The following is a 20,506-nucleotide window of genomic DNA, read 5'->3' on the forward strand; positions in this document are numbered from 1 at the left end:
TGAAAAATATTCACCAAATAAGTGTTGGTCTTATGTAATCATAATGTATGATTTGTTCTAGCCACTTATATGGAAATGTTTATAAGTCTTTAAGAAATGTTCTAATGCTTGTAACAGGAACATGAGGTTTGGAATTATGTCCTAGCTATGCAGAGGAGAAACTCTGTAAGTGTAAATTATATTTTGGTGATTAAATACATTAAAACTATTTATTTATTCAATATTTATATTCTGTAAAATTTTAAACCATAAAAATAAAGCAGTTAGACTATCATTTTAAGTTTAGTTCATATTTTCACAAGAAAAGGAATGACAACTTTGTTGAAACTAAATTTCTAATTAACATTCTCTTGATAAAATTGGAAAAAAGACTGAACTTTAATTTGATCATCAAAGCAACCCTTAATGTTGTAGAATATATTTTTAAATAAGCTTGGAAATCTGCATTTCCTAATGTAATTTTTCAGTTCTCAATCTATTCTTGGCAAGATATTACAATAGCTGAGCAGGCCTAGTGCCTATCAAATTATTTAATTTGCTCACAGTATTACAAGTTACAAGGGATATTGTGAACATTTGTAATATTATATAACACTTCTGTGTAAATGATAACTGGAAAGGAGGCAATACTTTCTCACCCACTTTACTTATACAATTTAAACTGTACATATTGTAAGGTAAGGGAAATACTAGAGACAGGTTTACTAAAGTCGTTCAGTCAACAGTCATACTGAATGAAGACCTCACTAAATGCTCAATTCCTTGGAAGGTATAAAAATTCCTTATTCAAGGAAGGAGAGGAATAGCAAGAAATTACATGGTGAGGATTATTACTATCACAGGTTTAGGAAGAACCGGGAATTTACAAAAAGGAGACCTTTCCAAACATTATTTTAGCATATGAAGCCAATTTCCTGGGTCAGGATTACTGAACTAAAATTTAGACAGTTATATGAGCAGCCTTCAGTATGAAGGAAAGTGTTCATGTGGGAGCTTCAGACCCAAGGGAAATGGGAAAAGCAGGACAGACTAAAAAGTCAGAAATGGCTCTTATTAGAGATGACAGATCTGAGGGTATTTTAGCCTTGACTGTGACACTGGCATATGGAGTAAGAATTCATTCTTTTTTTCTGAAGCCCCAGCTGCAAAATGCCACTGCCCTGAAGGTGCCCTCTATATCTTCCCCAGATTTTACCAGGTACCAGGTAAGAGATCACTTTTTAGACAGATTCAGAAGAATGTGCCATAAGCCCTTTTCTTGGTGGTTCCCATAGTGAAGCCTAGTGAATACCTGCATTAAGTAACTTTATGCATGTGAATGACACACAGGACAATGCCTGGAATACAGTTAGTGTACAAGAGTAGTTATTTAATCTAAATCTCCTATCAGAAATCATGTAACATATATCTGGAAGTCATAACATTATTTGTGTTAAACCTATTAAACTTAGGATGTTCGTTGTCAAAAAGACAGGAGAAAAATGCTGGTGTGGGTGTGGAGAAAAGAGAACCCTTGTACATTGTTGGTGGGAATGTACCCTGGAACAGCCACTATGGCAAACATTATGGAGGTTCCTCAAAAAGGGAAAAACAGAGCTACCATCTGATCCAGCAATCGTATATCTGAAAAGTACATATATCAAAAGGAAATGAAATCATTATCCTGAAGAGATATCTGTACTCCTATGTCCATAGCAACAGAGGTCAAGCTGGAAACAACTAAGTATCCATTGACAGATGCATGGATAAAGAAAATGTGGTCTATCTAGTAAATGGTGATGGAAGGAGACTTCGGTTGGGGTGGTGAACACATAATACATTTATTTGCCTACTCTAAAAGCATCACTGTAAGTATTTAATAATTGAAAGTAGTTAAATATGCTAGTACAGATGCTGTGTTGTAGAATTGTGCATCTGAAACCTGTATAATTTTGTGTCACCCTACTAAATTCAATAAAAAGAGAAAAAATTTAAAAAGCTAAAATTGTTAACAGTTAGTACCCATCAGGCACAGATGAAATAAGCTAATCTCAATATGTAAATTTGTAAATCTATAGGGAAACATGGGAACTGAGTTAAATTTGGAACTTTTTAAAACTTGAAGATTTAGCTAAATTATCCCTTATATAGTTCCTCCATTTTAATTTCTGTACATTTCAAAAAACTTCTGAGTCAAAAAGTATGTGAATAATTTTGTATTCTTAGTTTGAGTTATTAGTAATACTTAATACTATAAACATCATAAAGCTCATAGACCAAGAGGGAGAATTTGAAAAGACTGCTATAAACCATTTTTCACTGTTTTTTACAGTGTATTATCTTATTTTCACTAAAAGTTTTTTTTGTCTTACCATGGAATGAAAATTTATTTCCTTACAAAAAATATTAAAGTTATTGCAATTATTATAATTAAATTAACTTTTATTTGCCTACTCTAAAAGCATCAATGTAAGTATTTAATAATTGAAAGTAGTTAAATATGCTAGTGTGTGTATAGACTCTATGGTGCTTGTGCCTCAGAGGAGAGACCAGGGCACTAGGAATCTGAGTAAGAAAAGGACAGAGCAAGCATGTCAAACTCAAAGGCAAACACAGGCCAAATAAACAAGGCATGTGGCCCGTGGGCCATGAGTTTGACATGTTTGCTCTAGTGCATATTTCCTCTTGCTTAAATTTTCTATCATCTGCACATAACATTTTTAAAAATTAAAACACTATGTATGATAGCTGACATTATTAAGTGTCCAATCCATCTAGCTAGTGATCATTTCAATTTTAGCAGGTATTTCCCCTGGCAACATCTGCTTGGCAATTCAGTTGGCATGTGCAGTCCAAGTAGCAATCAGCTATTCTGTTAAGGGGTGCCTGCCAATTTGCAGGAACATGCTGCCCCATCTAAGTCCATTCCTCTGATCAGAATAGGGAGGGAATCCCTGGGGACATCGCAGAAATTAGCCTGAATCTGCTCAGGCTTCTAGCTTTCAGGACACTGCAGAGATTACTCAGCTCTCGTCCAAGCCTGAGGATTCCACTCAATATAGGCGAGGGACTTTCCTGTTTAATATTCTGTCCCAGTCATTTCATCCACAACAAGAGCCAGCTATGAGGACTGCCTCTCTGTAGCAGGTGAGGCTATTTCTCATAGCATCCCTCTTTCTAGGGCAACCATCCTCTTCCTCCTGCAGGAGAAGGTACTCCACTGCACAGAACCATCTCCTTCCTTTACAACCATCCTTCCCACCCGCCCGGAGGTCCTTTCATTCTGATGTCCCTTCTCTATTGGAAGACTTACCAGCAAATAAGATCAACAGGTTCTCTTTGCTGCTACTTATTAAAAGGAATAATTGAATGTCCTTGCTCCCTAAGTTCATTTTGTGTTGTAATCAGAGGAAGCTGTGCTTCACTGTAGCATGGACAAAGTTCTCTAAGACTCTGCCGGGAAGAAAGAATAAGAGATCACTTCTAAGACCTCTGTACTTGTAGATCCCACAGGCAAGGGTGGAAAAGCAATGGACTCAATTCTAAATTAGACAACAGTGCGAAAGCAAGAGTTTCAAATCTAGGTGAGTGGTCCAGGAACGCAGATGGCAGAAACACTGACTAATAAACCTAGAGGTCACAACATCAATAGGATGTTGACTTATGGGAGAAAATGAGTTCTGGGTGGGCCCAAGAAACCATTTTGCCCTTTGGTTAAATCAGTCAATAGCCTGTGGCCTATAGGACAGTTCTGTGGCCCTGCCCACTTGGAGACTAGCTCTGTCCCTTGCCCTTCCTCACAAATACTGCAGCTCACTGACCGCTCCTCGCAGAGCCTATCAGTCCAGTGCTGAAGACTTAATGTGGCTGGGGCTGTGTCACAACCATAGCAAAGGCTTTGTTTTAGAGTAATGTGTTATAAAATCTTTCAATAACACTATAGCACCCACCCACATAAACAGATGAAAAAACACACACCAAGCAACAGCATGGGAGTGGGGGGGGGGGGGGGGGTGTTGCAGAGAAAGAGGAGGAGCATAGGTGGGTTTCAGGTGAAAGTAATTAAGCTTAAGCTGCAGGGCTTCCTGCTGGCATAAACACCTTCTAAGGTTCTGAGTGAAGCCTGGCAATTGTTTATTTAGTCCTATGCTTTTGTAAAATTTGTAAAATTAAAAGAAAAATTCATACAATATCAAGTAATGAATTTGGAAAGATGTTTTGAATGTTTTAACAACAGTTGAGAAATCACTGACTTCTGATTTGTACATACATGGAAGATATTTTGTTATAACCCTTAACATTTTATTTCAAGAACTAAGGAATGAATAAATACAGAGAAACTTTCTAATGCAATTATTGGAATATAAAAAATGCAATGAGACTGAATGATGGAATCAATAGATATTATTCAGCTATCAAGCCGCAAATTGTAAGAATTTTTTTCAGATCATCTCAAATGTGGTAATTTATTAAGAGGAAGAGATCGATTTCAAATAGAAATGATGAATTGGCTCTTGGATTGCTCAACAACTGAATTAATGAAGAAGAGTAAATCAAATTAACACACTTAAAATTTTTTAATTTTGGGGGGGATTTCACATAAAATGCTAACTTTAATAAAGATGCTCTAAAATTCATGTTCTGACACTTTAATGAGGACCTCAGTGACGAAGTGTTAAGTTAGTTAAACCAGGAGTGTATAAAATTAGTCAACACACACACACACACACACACACACACACACACACACGGCCCGAAATCTTACCACTCATATGTAAGAAAACTTTACTTACAAAACAGGTGGCAGGCAGGATCTGGCTGTAATGTGCCAACCCTTGGTCTAAGTTGTTTTTCTGAATCTTAACTCATCTTATGAGCAGAAGAACATGAAAACCAAAGAAGAAACAAAAACGATACACCTGTCCAGGTATGTAGGTTTAGCCCTACCCATTGTCTCACAGGTTCCTTGATCATTCACAAGTGAGGGCCTCACCCATTACTCCTCCCTCTCCACTGTGTCTTCAGGTCACTTCCAGTTTACTACATAATACTATTTTAGAAAGACAATTAGAGCCAACAGTAAAGATAAAGAACAGAAAAAGGAAGTCTCTCTACTTGAGGACATCACATGGTTTTTACCCCCAGTATTCCTCAAGTGGCATCACTGTCCCATGTCCGCTCCAAAGAAAGTATATTAGAATTTTTCTTTTTCTGGAGCATTATTAGAAAGATAAGTTCAGGAGGAAAAAAATACCAATCCTTATCATTTCTTTTTAGAGGTGTTTTACTAAAACCCATATTTTTAAATTTTACAGATGATATATTTTTCCCTCAGGTGTATAGATCTATGTTACTCAAAAAATATTTGTTTGCTTATGCTTAAAAAATGCTGCCATGGGACCATTTAAATGCAAATTAGAAGTCATTCAAAAACAACTTTATTTTGATGTGAGGGTAATCAAAGTAGTCAGTTATTTTCCAGGATAAAAATATCCTTTCAATAAAATAAATGGTACAAATATTCCAATTAATGCTAATTTTATATTTTGCCAGCGTCATCTGATTTTGGTTTTCCATCAATTAATAGACTCTAATAAGTTATGTAAAAAGTCGCTACACTAAAAATAAGAGTTTTCAACTTGTTAAAGCAATGATCTGTGGCAGTTTAATAACAGAACTTGGTGTTACATGATGATACATTATATTGAATGGGTAAGGGTTTCAGTTAACAGTGGGAATTTATAACAATGAAATCTAACTGACCATTGTTAAGGCTGATTTTTATCATGTTTAAGGTATTCCTAGGACAGATCTTTTATATTCATTCAAGGTGCATTAACTCCTTTAGAACAAACAATCTAAGACCATTTAGCACTAAAGATACAACTTTCTATTGATAAACTAGGTTCCAGACATGGGGGATCTTTATGGAGAGCTGACCTGGAGTTTTCTCAGGATCTCAAATGCCCCAGGAACCCTAGTGACCTCCAATCTCTTTCATACCAGGTAAAGGTTATTTGACATAATAATCTTTTCAGATAATTTTAGATGTTAGCAGGACCTTCTTTAAAAACAGCGGAGTGATTTGGGGCAGATATCAAAGAAAGTTAAGGTGTCCTCAAGGAAAGAGTGAATTTATATGACAGCTTTTATCTATCATTGGCAGTTGTGAAAATTTGGATAAAATATAGAAGTATAGTGAATCTCAGATTTGACATTCTGGCATATCTTGGTTAAGACCAAGGACATTCAGATCTTCGTTTATATATTGGTTCTCAGTGACATTGGGGAAAGTATTTACCTTCTCCAGGCTTCAGTTTTTTTCATCCATAAAAGAAAATTAATAATGGTATTAATAATGGTATGGTTGTTGTATAAAAAAATAAAACATATCCAATGCTAATATAGGGTCTGGCATGTGGTAATATATTATTCTTTATCCTTCGAATTTAATATCAAAATTTTGAGATGGAAGATAAAAGACACAGAAGTCCTATGTTCATCAAGAAGAAAAAAATAAGCACCATCCTTAATATATAGTAATTTCCTTAACATTGTTATTGCCAATGCTAGAATCTGTTTCTAAACTATTCCAATTGCAATTTTTGTTAAACCAACCAATTTTTCTCAGCTATAAGAAATAGTACTGATATGCTTTGATTTTCTTAAGAACTGGAGAAATTCAAAGATTTAGCCATTCCTCACAATTCCACTATTAACACTGGAAAAAGCATTAAGTTAATTGAAATGATTCCTGTCTTGTGAAAAATGGCCTTATTAAATCTTTTCTACTTGACTAGAAGAGACTGCATAAAGAACAGATATCTTATAGAAGGGAATATGAGGGAAGAACACAAGTTCTGAAGTATATACTTATAAATGAAGTTAAAAGCTGTGCATATAAATAAGCTAGTGTATTAAGTAGAAAGAGGGTACCAAGAAGAAAATGAGTACACTCAGGCGATTCCGAGAATGCTAAGGTGACATGCCTGTGTCCTCTCTGCCAGGAGTTGACCCTGCAGATTGAGTAGGTTTTGGAAATCATGCTCATGAAATACTTCTTCTGAAGTACATTGCATACATGTGCACACATACACACAAACAACAACAACAAAAATAAATAACTTCTAAAGGACAAGGACATCTATAACATACATTTAATCAACATTTTCTCATCTTTCTTCACAATTGTCTTCAAAATTTTATATCAGGAACCACCTCTGATAAAGTTAGTACTAGATATAAGGAAGATTTACATAGACATATGTTTTCATATTCAAAGGGAGGTCTTTCTCAATAAACTAACAACAATCACAGCTAATTTTCCTTCAGGAAAAAAAACTTATTTTAAAAGAGAGAGGGGGAGAGGTGGGAGGGAGGAAGAGAGAGAGAAATAGAGAAATAAAATAGTACTTATAAAGGAAGAATATTCTCCAGAGAAAAATGATGTGGGTTTTGTAATTAAAATACACTTAATTAATAGCTCTGGGAACCACTCTCATTAGGAGTCCATTGTAATGCTTGAACAGTCAAAAGGAAGTAATTACAAGGAAGCCCAGTCCTCGCCTCCTTCCTAGGAGCTTGACAAACTTTGCCAGGGACATCTCAAGAGACTCTAATCTCCACCACTCTCCTTTTTGTTAACCTTTTATGCGAAAAGAATCCCCTGAAATGAAAATTCAATTTTTCCCTTTGGTTCATCCCTATTAACTTTTACTACTGATTTTACAATTAAAGTCCTCAAACAGTCAGAGGCCTTCCTTTCTTTGTTTTCTAGAATGGTAGAGCCTCACACTAAATTCATTAAGGGCTTTGTACTTATACAAACAACAGAAATAAATACTAACGAACTTAATTAGGAAGTAGAATTGGTCAAAAGAATGTGAAATACAAGTCAATGGAGAGAGAGCTTGAAGAACCAGATCCCATGGAGGATCTGAGCAGGATCCCATGGAGGCATGAGCAGCCAGCAGGAAACCACAGATCAGTCTGCCTAGGACCCTGCTGCTCACCACATGGGCAGGTACCATCCCTGGTCACACTGCCAGCAACCACATCTATCACGCCACTAATGTTTCTACTCAATAGTGACCCATGTGATGGTGGGTCTGAGCCATCCCCTCAAGATTCAAGGTCCTAGCTGGGAGCATCAGATTGACCATACTGGGGTTTAACTGCCAAGAGGTGTGGGAAGGGGATATCTGTCCCCTGTAGCTTTCATAGTGGAGGGCTGAACCCTCTCTCCTACCTCCTACCCAGAGATTCCTCCCAAACAGAACAGTGTTGCATACTGACAACCCAAACAAACTAACGGCATGTTCATCAAGGCTCGCCTTAAGACCCTTACTTCACTTTAAGACCCCATTAATCCAAAGCTACTAGGTCCTTAAATTCTTCTCCATCCAAACCATTTTTGTATCTAGCAAAATCAGGCTCTACAACCTTATAAATACATTTTCTTTACTTCTGACATGATTTTTTAAATTATTTTTTTAATTTTTAATATATTTTATTGATTTTTTACAGAGAAGAAGGGAGAGGGATAGAGAGAAACATCTATCAGCTGCCTCCTGCACACCCCCTACTGGGGATGTGCCCGCAACCAAGGTACATGCCCTTGACCGGAATCGAACCTGGGACCCTTCAGTCCACAGGCTGATGCTCTATCCACTGAGCCAAACCGGTTAGGGCTGACTTATGATTTTTTTAAAGTTTAAAAGTGGTGTTCTTTATTTTGGTGAAACTAATATTTAGAGTTGCTTGATCAATAGGTTCTGCTGGTGACCTCTTGGGGAAGTCTGCTGCCAACAGAGACGTAGCTACCCAAGATGATCAGATCCCTGAAAGACCCAAGTATTCCAACCCCTCACATAATTTTTATTGAATTACATGTGATAAACAAAATACTGTTAATTTTATTTTACCTATTCATAAATATACTCTCAGCACCTAAAACAATGTCTGTCATATTCCAAAAGCTCAACAGAATCTTGGATAAGTGAAACTGAAAGTAAATCATGGATGTAATTTTTAGGTAGTTTTACTGATTGCACAAACATATCCTCATTAGTAGAAATCAAGATGAGAGGGAAAAATAAGCACAATACTATTATGGAAAAAATCTAATTATTTTCATATTGCTTTCCAGTTCTTAGCCACATGCAGGCATATATTTTTGCAGTGCTGTAACTTTAATATGGATATACTCATGGATTTTTGCTTTTCTTCCCAAAAGGTTTGAAGTACTTTAGTATTTCCATATAGTTATCATAATGATCATCTTAATGACTAGATAATGGTCCATGAATGTGAATTTTCATTATCATCCATTCACTGTTTGCCAACTGAAAAGTATGTCTTTTACTTATGGGTGAATTTTATAGAAACACTTAATAAACTTAAATCCTTAAAAAATTAAACTTAAAAAGTTAACCCTCACCTCAGTTTTTTTTCCCAGTGTATATTGAAAAAAACATACCAGATATTATAAATCAAAATAAGATTTGAATTCTGGTCTTTATTTGTTGTAGTAATCCTTTGAAAATTAATTAAACTTTACATTTCTTCTTAAAACAAAAGAAGCTCTCTCTACTTGGGTCTCAGTAGAATATAATTAATATCTTTTGCCAAGGCATTTTACAAATATGATATACTCCACAGTTGCTAAATTCTAGTCACAAATATTTAGTTCAGATAGTGAGGATTAAAGCAAAACAAAACAAAATGACCCCCACAAAGTCACAGAAGTGACCAGAATAAAAAATTGTGTTTGCAGAGTTATCATATGAAAATTTTTAGTCTCAGGCCTCAACAATTCAACTCTATCAAGTAGTTTTAAATTCAAATTAGCATGAACACAGTTTGCTGTAAGATAAAGTCTGCAAATAATACGCTACATCCAAGTTAAGTGAAAAACCACATGCATGTGCCTTAAGATCATATGCCCTAGGGCCACATTAGTAGCCCAATTCTGGAAGAAAGTTTTCTACAAATAGAATTTGTCTACATAGAATTCAATTTCATTAGAGACTCTACAGCTACAATTAGCAGCATGATAAACTGGGTTAACATTTGAATCCCAGAAATGGTATGTAAGAATATTTAAGAAAGTATGAGTGTTTAAGACAATGATCATTTCTAACAAAGGAAATTCTTTTAAAAAACTACATATGCTAACTTAAAATACCTAAGTTGTTTTTACAATTGGCAAAATAATTAGAGTTAAAAACAAAAAAGTTATTTAAAATAGAATTATACTCTGACTGAAAAAATAATGGACATTACAAAACATCAGATCCTTCCCCATAGACCACAGCCTTTAATACATGTAGGACACAGCTGAGGAACTTAAAAGATACAGAATTCACCAAACACCAGAAGCTGCTGCTGTTTCCAACAGATGATGAAAGTGCTAAGAACCAAGGAATGCCATTGTGGACCTACTTATTTGGACTAGGACAACCCTCTTGGCCTTTCTGAAAAACATACTAACTAGGTTCCACTTCCCTCTCCCTGAATCCATCCGAGAGGACAGGCAGACCAATTCTGGAAAATGTTTTGGAATGCAGCTATAATGATTATGCCTCAGAGACCCTCCTGTGATAGTTATCCCTCTCTTCTGTGTTCTTCCGGTTCCTTATGCTCTTGTTCTCTCCTCCAAATATAACCTCCTCTCTTTCAGTGTGTTCAGCTATTCTACTTTCACTTGCTTGACATCATAGAGACTTCTAAAGACCTTGAGCCTGTTTTATGTCTGTACCTTTTTATATTCACTCATTTTCATGCCGAGCTTAATTGTCACAATTCATCACTTCTTTTACTATGTTATCAAATCTCTTTCCCAATTGTTCTTACATTGTACCCTGACTTTGCAATTTGGGATCAAACTTCTTGGTGCCTGTGCCTTGGCTGCTCACACTCCTGGAGAATATTCCAAAGCTTCACATATTGGTTATAAAAAAACAAACAAACAACAAAACAACAACAACAAAAACCCCCTCAATCCAGATACGTTAAATGAATGACATAAAACAACAACTATATAGCATACTATTTTGATTGCATTCCGCAGAATAGAACAAGTCTAAAAATGCCTGGCTCCATCTAATTCTTCAAGTGGATTGAAGAGTCTAAGCAAATGAGATAAATAGGTCTGATAAATTTAATAAAAGAATCTAACCAACTAGCCAGGATTTTAAGCAAAAGCAAAAAAAAAAAAATTCACACAGGAAGTTATACATTTTTTCTATACTTCCTTTTCTGTATATAGTTTTATTTTAAAGAAATCTCTTTGCCATCCTGTAGTGCTCATTTGGGAGGGGTGGGGGAGTTTAATAACTTCATTATTTCCTGAATTTCAGCTGAACACAATTTTCTTGTTACAGATTTCTCCAAGTAATACACTTTGGTCAATATTAAGTTTGAATCAGCATATATATTTATGTAGCACATACTAATTAAATAAAAACCATTCCATCAAAATGATTTCATCTCCTTTTTTCCATAAACACAATATTATTGCAAGACAGAAGAACATGACTTTTAAATAAGTGTAAACTGTCCCTACACACTTCAGTGATGAGTAATGCCGGGTTACATAAGAATGGTCAAACAAGGTAGTGGTTGGATGGCGGGGGCAAGGGGGTGAAGCTACCTGGGGAGCTGAAAAATTATGACTTCCTGATGGAAATAATTAAAGTGCTTTTTTTTCAGTTCTGCACTAAGCCATGGCATCATGTTCTTTGATCCCTTTTCACAGCAAACTAAATGCTTCAGAGGGTTCAGTTTTAGAAAATATGAAGTCCCCAACTAATATATGCTATTAAACAAGTAACGTTGGCATAAGAAAGATTTGGAAACAGGTACCAGATGCTCTGGCGTGGTAAATGCACAAGCTGCCTCTCTTGTTAATGTTTTTAAGAACATGGAGCCTGGTGTTACTTTACTGACACACAGACAGAGAGTAAAATACAGCAATATCATATCAGTCCATTAGGGATATTCTTAATAAGGATGCCACAAAGTACTATAAAAATGAAAAGAAACTACAGTTGTCTGAAAAAGAAATTAGAGTTTAATAAGTACCTTATTCTTTTGTAAATTTAGGGCATGACAAATATCATAAAGCAGTCAGCATTATTTAGCTGTTTACTTTAGATTGGTTCCATGAATTCTGAAAATAAGATGTCATGTGTTAAGAGAACACATAGTAAAGATGAAGTGTTCCATTACTTCTGGAGTCTAATTTTGATCTTAAAAGTCACAAATTTCAAAGCAAAAAATAAAACTAGATTGAGGAAATCAGAGTAAAAGCTTTAGAAACAAAAGTTTTGCAGTTTTTTGGGGGAAGTTTCAACAAACACTATGTCAATAAATTGCATTTAAATGAATCAAAGTCAGAGAAATCCAGTTTCTTTTATGTAGCATATACCTTCAAGATTATTGGAAGTATTTCTTTCCAGTTTCTTCACAGTGATTACTTTAAAAGCCAAATATAGCTCAAGAATATTATTTCACAATCACAATTAAGTTTGCCCATTTCCAATTTGGAAAGCTTTGCCTGGTGGCTTATAGATCTTCCACATGCTTTTCTATGAGAACTTATCAGATAAATCTTTTGAAACTTGAGCACATACCCAATATGAAGGTGCAAGTCCCATGGATACACTGTGAAATAGAACACTTTAGCTTCATAAATCCTTATATCCAAAATATTTCCATTATGAAATATTTGAATACTGTTAATACTTTCTTAAGTTACATAAATCAAATATGAAAGATCAGGCATGTCTGCTTTAATGAAACTTCTGTTTTCCTTTCCTTTATTTTCTGTTTGGATTTTTATTTGGTAACATAATGTTGAAAATCACCACTTTATGTTCACTCTAATGTACTGTGTATACTCAAGAACAGTAGGCAATGGGTGGTTGATCAGGGAATCTAATGTCTAACTGGCATCAGGGACCAGCTCCTCTGAGAATGACATATAACTCAAGGAAATATTCCTGGAAGATTCTTGTAAAATGAAGTCTTATTTGACTAAAGTAAACCTTTCCCCTATGTTTGGGAGTTATTTTATTCCCAAGAGTGACTGCTTCTTCCTTTAAATTATTTTTATTTTATTTTTTTACTAGAGGCCCAGTGCACGAATTCATGCATGGGTGGGGTCTGACTGACAGGAGAGGGGAGGAGGGAACGCAGGAGGTTGGCCAGCCGGCCCCACCCCCCAATCGAGAGGAAAATTTGCATATTATACTTTTATTATATAGGATAGGACATAGTAACACAAATGTACACAGTGCACTCTTCAGACAAGTAATAGGACACTAGTGATGAGAAAGTATTTATAATATTCACTACTCACACAGATCCTTGAATATACATCATCCAGAGGTTGTCCTCATCTCACCAGGGGACAACTTGTTCCTTGGCTGTCATTTCATTATAGCTGATGCAATAGTGAAACACAGCTAGAGAGATTTCATATCACCCTCCTCTTATCCTCCCTCTGCTCCCATCTGTGTGCAGGGAGCAATTTCCACATGTGTGGCAAGCTAAACCCTCCTCAGAATATCCTGGGGTACATACATGGACCACCCAAGGAAAGTAAACTATGTTAGAGTTGGTATAAAAAGGAGCTACTAATTCCCCCTCAGGATTCTGAACGGGAACTAAGTAGAATCCAATAAGGGCTATTAACAGAAGTAGAGCAAGGAGGAAGTAAGAGTAGAGAGGTCCTCCATTCTCATTCTAAACATAATGGAACAACACATGAAAGCAGGGGATGTCTGTAGACACACACACACACACACACACACACACACACACACTGAGGGTGGCTGAGATTACCACCATATTAAAAGTAAATGAAGTAAAAATGCAAGTCATGTTCTGAGAGAAAATATTCATTTTACAATGCATATATCTAACAAAGAGAATATATAAACACTCCCAGAAATCAATAAGTAAAAGAAAAACTGGAAAAATAGCACAAAAGAAGATAGGCAAATGTTTAATAAGCATATTAGAAGATGAACAATATCACTATTCATCAGGATAATATAACTTAAAACCATAGTAAGATATCACCATACATTCACCAGAATAGCTAAAATGAAAAAGACTGAGAATGCCCAGTGTTGGTGAGGGTACAGAACACCTATAACTCTGACACAAAATTGTTGGGCAGTAATAAAAATATTTTCTTACCTTTGAATCAGAAATTACACTTCTAAGAATATAACCAAGATGAATGAGTGCGTATGTCCACAAAAGACATGTATAGCAATGTGTACACTGACTTTATTCATAATATCCCCAAACTAGAAATAACCCAAATACCCAACAATAAGAGAGCATGGATAAATAAATTATGATATATTTATATAATGGAATACTATGCTATACTAAAGAAGAACAAGCAACTGATACATAGCCCAACATGAATAAATATCTAAAACATTTTGAATAACAGAAGCCAGACAAAAGGAGCACGTATTTATATGATCCCATTTATATAATGTTTAAAAGGAGGCAAAACTAATCTTTAGTGATAGAAGTTTGGAGATTGGGTGACAATTAATTACATGAGTATATAAATATGTAAAAATTGATCTAGATGTATACTTAAAATTTTCAGATTTTACTGCTTGCAAATTATACCTTCATAAAAGATTTTTAAAAATGTAAATGTATAGAAAACTACTTAGGAGACAAATAGAGAAAGCTTTGACATTCCAAATTGCTTCGCTGCCAAGTTCATAACAGTCAATGCCGTTAATGGATGTCCCTCTTACTTCAGTGAGAGTCAATAAATGGCCATGAAGCCTGAGTGATCTTACTCTACCTGGACCCCTAACTGGCACATGAATTGAAGGTTCTCAGCACCCCAACTCTTACAGCTCTGCTTTGTGATCATTGAACATTTCTAAAGGTTGTCAAATCACAACACACAACTTAAGGCCTTAGTCATATTCAAAGACAATTGAATAGTGTACATCTGAACACATTCATATTGCTTGGGAAAAACCTTAAGTATAATTATGGAAGAGCTTATTTTAAAAAGCCCTCTTGAATTCAGTCTTTTGACCCAAGCATTTCATAAGGAAGCTAATAATTGCCTTTCATAACACTCATCTTTGTAGGCCAAAGTTCCCTGCAGAAACCAATTACAATCGGGGCCACATTGAGGTTTCCTGAAGGGATGGTGCAAGTCTCTAAACCACAGTGTGACACTTGAAAGAGCTAGTGTCTGAGGTACTGATGTACCAGAAGAAAGAGCAAAAAGTTATGATGTTAATAAAGTAAGAAAAAATAAATCCAAAGACCATGAAAAGTCTCCTTTCTTATTAAAGATTTACAATTGCCAATGTCTCTGTGTAGGTTGACAATGGGACCTGGGGGCACACTAACCTTTAATAATGTGGATCTGGGCTGTAGACAACTCTAGCTAAATGTCCCAATAGTTATTTCTGATAGCTTTGAAGGAATTTGAGGTTCTTAGTTAAGTGAAATGGCTACAGAATATAACCCCTACTTTTACCTTCTATCTCCCTTTTAAAGTTTAGGAATTCCAGAAAATTATACTCCTAAACTTTCTATTTCTCAAATACTCAATTTATAAATATATATATATTTTTTTGCTTTTTAAGATAACAGCAATCCTTTTAGTACATCCTGAGTCCTAGTTTTTTGCTGATTGGCGGCCCTCACCCATAGTTTCTCCTGGCTGCCTAGAAAAGTATTCTTGTTTCATCTCTCTAGAACACAAATTCTCTCCTCCAAAGTATTGAATAAATTAGCAAATGATAAACACAATTTTGCTTACACTTGATTATTAGATTTTTAGAAATGTTTTTATTGATTTTTAGAGAGAGAGGATGGGAGAGGGGATAGAGACAATGTTGAGAGAGAACCATTGATGGGCTGTCTCCTATACATCCCCCACTGGGGATATTGGATTGAGCTCACAACCTGGGGATGTGCCCTGACTGGGAATCAAACCTGTGACCTCTTGGTTCTTGGGTTGACACTCAACCACTGAGCAACACCGGCAGGCAATTATTAGGTTCTTGATTAAGAAGGAAACAAAGTTGAAACTAACAAAAGTACCATCATACAGACAATTCTGAAGCTCTAAGTTCCTTGGCACTTGGAGACTATTTATTTGTTTTCAACAACACATTTAAATTTAATTAAATAAGCTTAGCTTTTACTTGATATTTTTAATTATACACATTGCCCAGTTACATAGAGACATAGTGAATATACTACATCATTTTCTTTTAAGGGCATGTGAGAAATCATATTTAGCTACCACATTTTTTAAGATACCAAAATTAATTGAATTCATCACAGGATTAAATTAGCTTTTTAAAAAATATATTTTATTTATTTTTTACAGAGAGGAAGGGAGAGGGATAGAGAGTTAGAAACATCAATGAGAGAGAAACATCGATCAGCTGCCTCCTGCACACCCCCTATTGGGGATGTGCCTGCAACCAAGGTACATGCCCTTGACTGGAATTGAACCTGGGACCCTTCAGTCCGCAGGCTGACCCTCTATTCACTGAGCCAAACCAGTCAGGACAAATTAGCTTTTTATTTATTTTAGTTATAACTTCTTCTTCAAATGTAGAGAAAAGAAGGTAATGATTCTAAGATAAAACTGCTGTGCAGAAAAGTTAACATCAGGCCTGAGACTGTTATCTTTAAAAAAGCCTGTTTAAAAGGTTGACCCTTATATGGCATTTATTTTTCTTTTTTTGTATTTTTATTGTTTTTCACTGTGTTATGAAGTCTACCCTCTTGGAAAATCCTTCAGTGAACAATATAGTAATGTTAACTATAGGCCAGTGTTGTATAGCAGATCTCTAGAGCTTATTCATCCTGCAGAGTTGCAACTACATGCCCACTGAATAGCAATTCCCCATCTCCCCTACCCACAGCCCCTAGCAACCACCATTCTACTCTCTGTTTCTATGTTTGACTATTTTAGGTAACTCATGTAAGCACTGATTCTGCAATAGGCTTCTCAGGTAGAATGTTTCCCTGGTGAACACATTTCACATGTGTTGTCACAACTGATTACTAGTGCATCCTTCCTGACTCCACTGGAAGAGGGGGCTCTAGGAAGCTTGGGTCTGGTTTCTCCCAGATTTTGCCCCATGTGCCTTTCTCTTTCTGGATTTCACCTTGTACATAGTCTTTTGCTGTAGTAAATCCTAGCAATAAATACAACTAGTTGCTGGATCCTGAGAGCTCTCCTAGCAAACCACAGAGCCTCAGAGTGGTCCTGACCACGCCTGATACATCTGGTATCTCTGAATCCTGCCCTCCACACAGATGAATGGCGGTGGTGTTGATCTCAGAGAGGGGAAATCAGTTTTTTAGACTATTTTTCAAAGAACATTCAGGTCAAGCTTCCATAGAAAATCCCCACTGCTTTAGCATGTCGGATCAATAGGTAGACACTCTTCTTTGTATGCATGGTTCATCCAAAAAAACAAAAACAAACCTAAACATTGATTTCCTCTTTCAATTGCTTCGGAGTAAGAATTTGCTGTTTTTTTTTATTTATAATTTCCTTATACCTTTTAATAACATAGGTCCTTTGAACTGGTCTGTAACAATTCAAACAGCTAAATTCTATATCTTAAAAGACAGTTACTGGCCAAATTTGTTCTGCTCAGAACTTTTCTAACAACTTTTAGAAAAATCCAAAAGGAACCTTCTCTAGACATGCCTTGAACTTGGCAGAGAATGAATTTACAACATATAAATTATTTTGTTTTTATAGGCTTGGCAAATGTTCAAGAGTCTGTCCAAGTATGGTCTACTGGCTTCCTCTTCTTTCTTTTCTATCCAAGCTTCTTAAAAATGCAAATGTTCTTTGGCCAAAAGAACAAATAATGTATGTGCCCACTATCCTCAGTTTATTTCACAGTTGTTCACCTGGTGACATTGCTATTAAAGAGTAAAATCTCATTGGTAAACAGAAGAATAAAATCACAAATACTCTTCAAAGTAGGAAATACATATGGTGACATAACTCTGTGTGATTCTTCTATATATACTCATGCCAAATACGACTGCTGTATGCTGGAAACTGAAATAGTATTCTGGTAAGCAATACCTCAAAATGTCAAAGGCCAAATTACTAGGTTCATTAATATAATTGCATATTTATTTCCTTTGATTCTAAATACAGTACAATCTATTCTTGATTCTAAATTTGCTTTGTATCAGTGGACATTGCTTACTGTTTCCAGATATTGTACGCTTTCGTGATAATTTGTCCATGAGTTCTATTTGTTAAGAATTTTCTATTAAATTATATATGATCAATATTAATTTTGTAAGTCCAAGTTCTCTTTTCCAGATGCTTATTATCCTTCATTAATATCTTTCTTCTCCTCATAAAATATTTTTACTAAAACATCTATTCCTGCAGAGGTAGTGACTTTACCTGAGAGAAATCACCTTTCTTTCCTTTGGCTCTAGAAACCCCATTTTCTTCCCACACAAGTCAAGCAATGAGCCACAAAGTCTCAAAAGACCACAAAAAGCAATCGACATCCAAAATATAAAATGGGGAAACGTCGCCCAAGGGCACTCACCCACTAGAGTCTGCAGAAGTGATAGCGATAAGAGGCAGGATCTTCAGGGGGAGGCTGGTGGGTCTTTGCAAGTTCTCTGATTCACTTTTCAAGTCAGCTTGTTCCAACTGTCTGAAGGCAAGAGGGGGAAGCTGAACGTTGCGGCAGGAGAGTCTCCGTACAAGATAGGGTTCCATGCCTCGCAAAGGGTCTTCCTCTTCATTACAGGAATGCAGCGTTTCCTCAGAGGCCTGAGGCAAAAGCCCAAGAAAGTATATGTAACCAACCAAAGTCCTGTCAGTTATCATTATGTGATGGCTTTATACTTTTGGAGAAAGAAATGAAAGGAAACGTATACATTAAAAAATGCTAAAGAAAAGGGGGGCGCAATGACATTAACAGAACAATATTTGGTGAAAAGGTTAGAACGAATGACTGAAATCTAGATTTATTTTTAAAATAGTAAATTTGTTCACCAGTATATTTAGGGTGGCTCAGTTGTTGCAGTTGACTGACCTCTTTAATAATATTAGATTATATAAGTTTTATGCATAAATTCTATAAAATAGAGACTAAATAAAAATATTCTCTACCTTCCATGAAATCAATTGCAAAAAAATTCACTGTAATATATATATTTTGACATAACATACATGCCTATGAAGAGAGAGGAAGAAAATGAGTCCTATTTTTTTTCTTCATACTTAGGACCATATTTGTAACACATATTTTCATATGTCTCATGTTACTTGAATATTCTTTGCAAATGTTTACAATAAGATTTTGTGAGGAGAATTTTTAAAAAGGACATGAAAAGACTATCTGAGGACCCAGTAGAACATTATTTAAATCACAGCTAAATTTTTCAAATTTGATCCATGTTATCCACATGCCAAGGCAAATAAAGTTTAGAATAAAGTAGAAATTTTGATAATTTGATTCTAGTTGAAAAACATTTACTGCTACATGAGCAATAATTATTTCCAAGTGATTGGAAAGTCTACTCTAGTAACATTTATTACACCTATGTACTCAGAATGATTGAGTCACCAAATGTTATCAGATAACATGCTGGCTTTTAGAATCCTTGCATTACCACTTTGCTAGTTGTGTGCTTAGAGTGTTCTTAATCTCTCCAAGTTTTCTGTTTCTTTATTATAAAAATGGGAATAATATTTACCCACAAGAATGAAATGAGATCATGCATGTAATGTGCATAGCTCATTACCTGCATGCAGTATGATAAGCAATCATAAATGGCAATTACTTTCCTTTTTAGTTTTACAGGTGAAGATACTAGCCCAGGGAGGCAAAGTACTTTTCCCAAAGTGTAGTGATTTTGTAGAGTTCAGATCTAGGTTAGAATCCTTGCTGCATTGCTTTTTATATTATTACCTTTTGGCAAGTAACTTAGGCTCACTGAGGTTGGTACCACATCTGAACACTAAGGATAATAATATATACTTCTCAGTTTCATTGTCTGGAACAGAAATATTAAGTATTTGAAGCACCAAAATTTGGCACAATTTTCACTCAACAAAATAATAACTATTGTTTATTATTATTATTATTATTATTATTATTATTCAGGCTAACTCCCTTTATCATTTTGTAGCACTATGCTATCTCGGCTAGTTCATTTATCCATACTGCTTTAAACAAAGAAATTTTTTTCTGATTTATATACTGAAAAATGTGAAAGGATATGCAATGGTGGACTCTTTTTAGTCTTGGATTTTATTGTATAATTTTATGGATAAATAAGATAAAAGGAGGGCACCCAGAAGATAAAGAAAAGGTCAAACCTAAAAACCAAGTTCATTTATTTCAAATCCTAAACATAAAAACCTAGATTCTGAGAACCTGTGTTTTGAGGAATCTACTTTGTAAACAATATTAATAATGACAAAAATAATGGCTTAAAAAGTGAG

At 35.4% G+C, this 20,506-nt stretch overlaps 1 protein-coding gene across 3 annotated transcripts in view; it reads right to left on the reverse strand.

The window, feature by feature from the left end:
- Positions 1-20,506, reverse strand: part of PDE4D (phosphodiesterase 4D) — a 1,237,087-nt gene that overhangs the window by 831,201 nt on the left and 385,380 nt on the right. For all 3 annotated transcript variants that reach the window (XM_070412009.1, XM_070412010.1, XM_070412011.1), the window contains one exon: positions 18,597-18,826. In XM_070412009.1, coding sequence (XP_070268110.1) covers positions 18,597-18,826 — 230 coding nt within the window. The remainder of the gene's footprint in view (positions 1-18,596; positions 18,827-20,506) is intronic.

The sequence above is a fragment of the Myotis yumanensis genome, unplaced genomic scaffold (genome assembly GCF_028538775.1).
Source record: "Myotis yumanensis isolate MYYU_CA2020_CCGP unplaced genomic scaffold, mMyoYum1.0.hap1 SCAF_4, whole genome shotgun sequence".
Taxonomy (NCBI): Eukaryota; Metazoa; Chordata; class Mammalia; order Chiroptera; family Vespertilionidae; genus Myotis; species Myotis yumanensis.